At 35.1% G+C, this 5,148-nt stretch overlaps 1 protein-coding gene across 1 annotated transcript; it reads left to right on the top strand.

The window, feature by feature from the left end:
• Positions 1–3,462: 3,462 nt before the first annotated feature.
• Positions 3,463–4,753, top strand: ECHIA (enoyl-CoA hydratase/isomerase A). Its single transcript, XM_078980536.1, has 3 exons — positions 3,463–3,917; positions 4,105–4,387; positions 4,473–4,753. Exons 1-3 carry the CDS (start codon positions 3,508–3,510, stop codon positions 4,575–4,577), a joined length of 798 nt encoding a protein of 265 aa, XP_078836662.1. The 5' UTR covers positions 3,463–3,507; the 3' UTR covers positions 4,578–4,753.
• The last annotated feature ends 395 nt before the right edge of the window (positions 4,754–5,148 follow it).

Below are 5,148 nucleotides of genomic sequence, written 5' to 3'. Positions count from 1 at the left end.
ATCCGATTACTTTTAGTTGTAGTTTGAGAAAAGTACTGATATGCACTTGTATGTATGCATGCTTTCTATGTACTTTTGAAATGGAAAACATTTAGATCTTTTATTGACCTCAAAAATTAAAAAATAGATAGTTATTGATACAACCATGCGTACATGATTATCAACCAATGACATTAACATTGCATTATATTCATACGATCTATAATCTAAAATCGATAACTTAATCAATAGTTATCCTAACCAATAAACTTATTGAGAATTACCACAATCAAATGAGTCAAGTAGCCAAGTACTTTAACAATAAGTTGTACCAAGTTGTTTGTAATACATCTCTACAAAATTGATTAAGCTCATTGATTAAATTAATTATAGTCAAGTCAATCACTTGAGACCATGATTTGGCTTCAACTAGTTTGGAAGTATAAGGTTGGAGGGAGCCCTTATTTCTATCTTTCTGAATCTCTCTCTCTCTCTCTCTCTCTCTCTCTATATATATATATATATATATATATATATATATATATATAACACCACGATCTTGGTACGTTTGCTTTTTTCCCTTCATTTATTAAAGTTGCATTTTTTAGCCCTTGAAGTTGGTACGCGGGGCGTACCACTTGGTACACTTAGCGTACTGGCTAGAGTTGGATCAGGACAGCAGGTGCATACGTTGGGCGTACGTGTGACTTCCAGAAACCCTAAAGTGGGGTGTTGCACCCTATATATTCATCTTGGACCTTTGGAGTTGGCCTCATTTCTTGTCCCTAAACCTCCAGAAAACCCTAAACGTCCCCCCTAGCCTCCATTCTTGCATCTTTGAGCTCTTGATGAGAAAATTTTGTTGTTTTGGTCCAAATTTGAAGAACCTAGAAGAGAGTGAAGTTCATAGCTTGGTGGGAGACTTGAGATTCAGAACCCTCCATCACATTGCAATCTTCCTAAGGTATCAGGTTCAAACCTTGACTTGTCAATGTATAGTTTTCTTTATGGGTTGATTTGGCTCAATTTTGGTCCCTTTTCATGGATTGATGGTTTTGGACGATTTGAAGGGATCATTTCATTATATCTGACTTTGTTAGAGGCTTCCTTGGCATAAAGGTGCCATCTTTATGGGGTTTTAGTCATCATTCATGCATTAAGCCATTTATTTAGTCATTTCTAAGCTTAATAGCTTCATTTAGCCATGCATGAACGTAAAATTAGCAACTTTACGTGTTATTTTAGCTCATGGAAGTTAGATCTACGTTTTGGGGCCTTATCTTAAAGTATTAAGAGCTTAATGGGAATAATGGCATACCAGAAGAGTACGTTGGGCGTACAAGCAAGTACGTGCAACATACAAGCCCTAATTCTAGTATGCTTAGTGTACAGCTGGGTACGCCCCGCATACTCAGTCTATGGGCTTTGCGGATTTGGGCTCCAAGTTTGGGCCACCTTTTGGTTTAGCCCATCCTAAATAACCGTTGGCCCACACTATAAGAATCATTAATTTACTAAATCAGTCCCTGTATATTTAATTAGTCTCTTTTGATCACTAAATTAATTCCAAATTAATTCTTGATCAATACTAATTCAATAATATGATTTCACATTAATATATTAGAAGTTATAATATATTAATAAATCATAAATAACCTCTTCTCAAAAGTCCATCCTGTCAAATTGTTCCGGTGAAATGCAACCCAAATGGACCATGCTATTTTCAGGTCAAGTACATACCAACTATAGTTATGGACTTAGACACCTTATCCAACACTTTTGGATCAAGATTTAGGCCTGGGTCTTAGATCAACTAAGGAAAAGGGTAAAGTGGCCATTTACCCTAATATTGGACTATTAGTTGATATTGTATTCCAAGTATTAATTAGATGACTTTTATGTTGTGATAGTGCGGGGATTTTAGTGAGCTAGTAGCCAGAGACTTTCAATGTGATTCAACAATGTGAGGTGAGTTATCCTCATTGTATTTATGGGCCGAAGGCACCAAGTCCGACCCTTTGGATTGTTATTCTGATTATCGTATGATTGAATATTGTAGTGATCTGTTAGATCTGTATCCTCATAGATAGGATGATGTAATGTTTAATGATTTGTAGGATCTGTTTGCTTGTTATTTGTATGCTTGTCTATTATATATATATATATATATATATATGTGTGTGTGTGTGTGTGTGTGTGTGTCGACACGGTGTATGTATGGTTGGGTTGAGGTGGTCCTGCTTTGTGTTGAAGGCCAACAGACCTAGGGCATCCCAGATAGATTGAAGGCCAGTGGGGCGTACCAGTCAGTTCGAAGGCCCGGAGGACGGTCCAGATGGGCTGAATGCCTGGTGTGGCGTACCAATCATGATGAAGGTTCTGTGAGCATACCATGTAGACTGAAGGTTCTGTGTGCATGTTGTTTATTATAATTATGCTGGATTTGTATTAAGTTGGTACTTTGGGGGAAACTCACCAAGATTTGGGCTTATAGTTGTGGTTATATTTCAGGTACCTTAGACGATCGCGGAAAGGCAAAGACTTGATCATGCACCTCCTCATGTTTTGTTTACGATTTTGGAAAAACTGTAATAATAGACATGTTTTGGAAAACTATATTTGTACACAAATGATGATTTTAAATTGTTTAAAAAGTTTAAATTTTTGTGAAATTTATGCATGTTAATATATATATATATATATATATATATATATATATATATATATATATATATATATATATATATATATATATATATATATATATATATATATGTATATAAGTTATGAAGCATACATAGAAAGTGGGAGCGGCTTCAAAACTTTGATGAACCCACCTAAGTCGACCATGTCGAACCCTCAAGAACACCGACACCGGTCTCTTCCGGCCAAAACACATAGGTGCTGTTTGTTTTGGAAATGATTAAATGTTTTTTTGTCTTTTTCCAAGTTTACGAAAGAAGATGTGCACTTGCGAAACGTTTACCCGCCAGAAGGGAAAAATACTCAAAAAATACTTTTATAGAAAAACAAACAAGGTCATAAACACCGTGCACTCTAATAGTTTTATAGAAAAACAAACAAGGTCATAAACAAACAAGGTCATAATCCAACATCAATCTATCATATAAATAATAGTTTCATCAATAAGATTATATCATATTTTAAATATTGATTATATCATATTTAAAATATTGATATTTTATTTATACAAATCATTTTTATTTTTCTTAATTTATAGTTAATTTTGTTATATATAAACGCATATTAATTGATGGCACAACAGTGACATAAAATTAATGTTATTTTAATAAGATTACATTGCGTAAAAAGAGAACCCACATACAACTACACCCATCTACGTAAAATCTGGAAGGGGGCCTCTTTGGCAATTTGAAATATTCAAGGACTTTGCCATCAATTCTCTAAAACTTTAGGGGGTTAATTTTTACAGTAACTATATATAACCACTCCTCCTCCACGAAAAAAATAATATTTTCCCACCAAATTGAGCAGAGACGTGAAACGATGGACAAGTCGTCGCCGGAAAATTTGATCATCGTCAAGAAAGACTCCGACGGGATAGCTTATGTAACAATCAACCGCCCAAAGTCGTTGAACTCGTTGACGAAGCCAATGATGACTGATATGGCGCGTGCGTTCAAGTCTCTTAACGCCGACGAATCCGTCGGCGTCATTATACTGTCCGGGTCGGGTCGGTCTTTCTGTTCAGGCGTGGACCTGACGGCGGCGGAGGATGTTTTCAAAGGAGACGTGAAGGATGTAGAAACCGATCCGGTTGCTCAGATGGAGCTGTGCCGTAAGCCAATCATCGGAGCGATTGCGGGTTTCGCTATTACGGCGGGGTTCGAGATCTCCCTTGCTTGTGATATATTAATTGCTTCTAAAGATGCTAAATTCATCGATACACATGCCAGGTTTGTTGATTTTACATCAATGGCTTCATCAATTTGCTCTGATTAGTGATTACTATACTATGCTAACCCTAAAATTTTCTGTTACTTGAATCTAACTTCAAGTCTAAATCTGCAGAAGTTTAACAATTCGAACTCGAATTGATTCATTGTTCATGATTTGAGATTGAAATGGTATTGCAATTTGCAGGTTTGGGATATTTCCTTCATGGGGCCTGTCGCAGAAGCTTTCACGGATAATAGGAGCCAACAATGCTCGAGAAGTATCTCTAACTGCAACGCCATTAACAGCAGAGAAAGCAGAGAAGTTGGGATTGGTGAACCACGTGGTTGAAGGTAGCGAGTTGTTGAAGAAAGCCCGTGAAGTTGCAGAGGCGATCATGAAAAATAATCGAGATCTGGTTTTGAGATACAAAGCCGTTATCAACGATGGTGTCAAGATCGATCTTCATCATGCTCTTTTACTAGAGAAGGTATATATGTGCTCAATTTGGAGTTGAATTATAGATCGAAAATGAAAGGATTGATGCTTAGCGTTTGTGTTTCTGATTGTTGTAGGAGAGAGCTCATGAGTATTATAATGGAATGACGAAGGATCAGTTCAAGAAAATGCAGGAATTCATAGCAAGCAGAAGCTCTAAAAAACCTGCTTCAAAGTTGTAAAAGTTGTAGTTGATGAAGCCATTGATGTAAAATCAAGGTATTTCCTTTTTTCATTGCAGCAGTTGCAGATCTAGAATGCTACTACTATTACAATAACCTGTTTCTTAGTAATAATAAATTTAAAAAGCTGTAATAAATTGATTTTGATTATAATTATATAAGTATTTAGAAGTCAATTACGCATGATTTTTTATTTAATGTTTAATGTACCTATGTTTTAGTTAAGGATATATACAGTAAAGTTCCAGTATTTCCATCGATTTGATAAGAAAGTCCTAAATTTTATTTTTTTGACAGTAAAGTCCAAATTACTGGCAGTTTCTGACACTTTTATCCTTTTTTCCTGGTTATGTAATTAGGATTTTTTTGTCAAAAAAAATTAAGTTTAGGACTTTCTTATCAAATCGTTAATTAGGACTTTACTGTCAAAAAAATAAAGTTTAGGACTTTTTTGTTAAATCGTTGAAAATATTAGGACTTTAGTGTATATATAATTTTTTTTGTTAGAAATTTAATGGTATGATATTCTTTAAGCATAAGAGTTATTGAAACATTCACTAATGTGCTAGAT

This window comes from Lactuca saligna, chromosome 1 (assembly GCF_052625555.1).
Source record: "Lactuca saligna cultivar CGN05327 chromosome 1, ASM5262555v1, whole genome shotgun sequence".
In the NCBI taxonomy this organism is placed as follows: Eukaryota; Viridiplantae; Streptophyta; class Magnoliopsida; order Asterales; family Asteraceae; genus Lactuca; species Lactuca saligna.
Note: the sequence above shows the minus strand (reverse complement) of the source record. Positions and strands in the feature narration are given on the sequence as shown.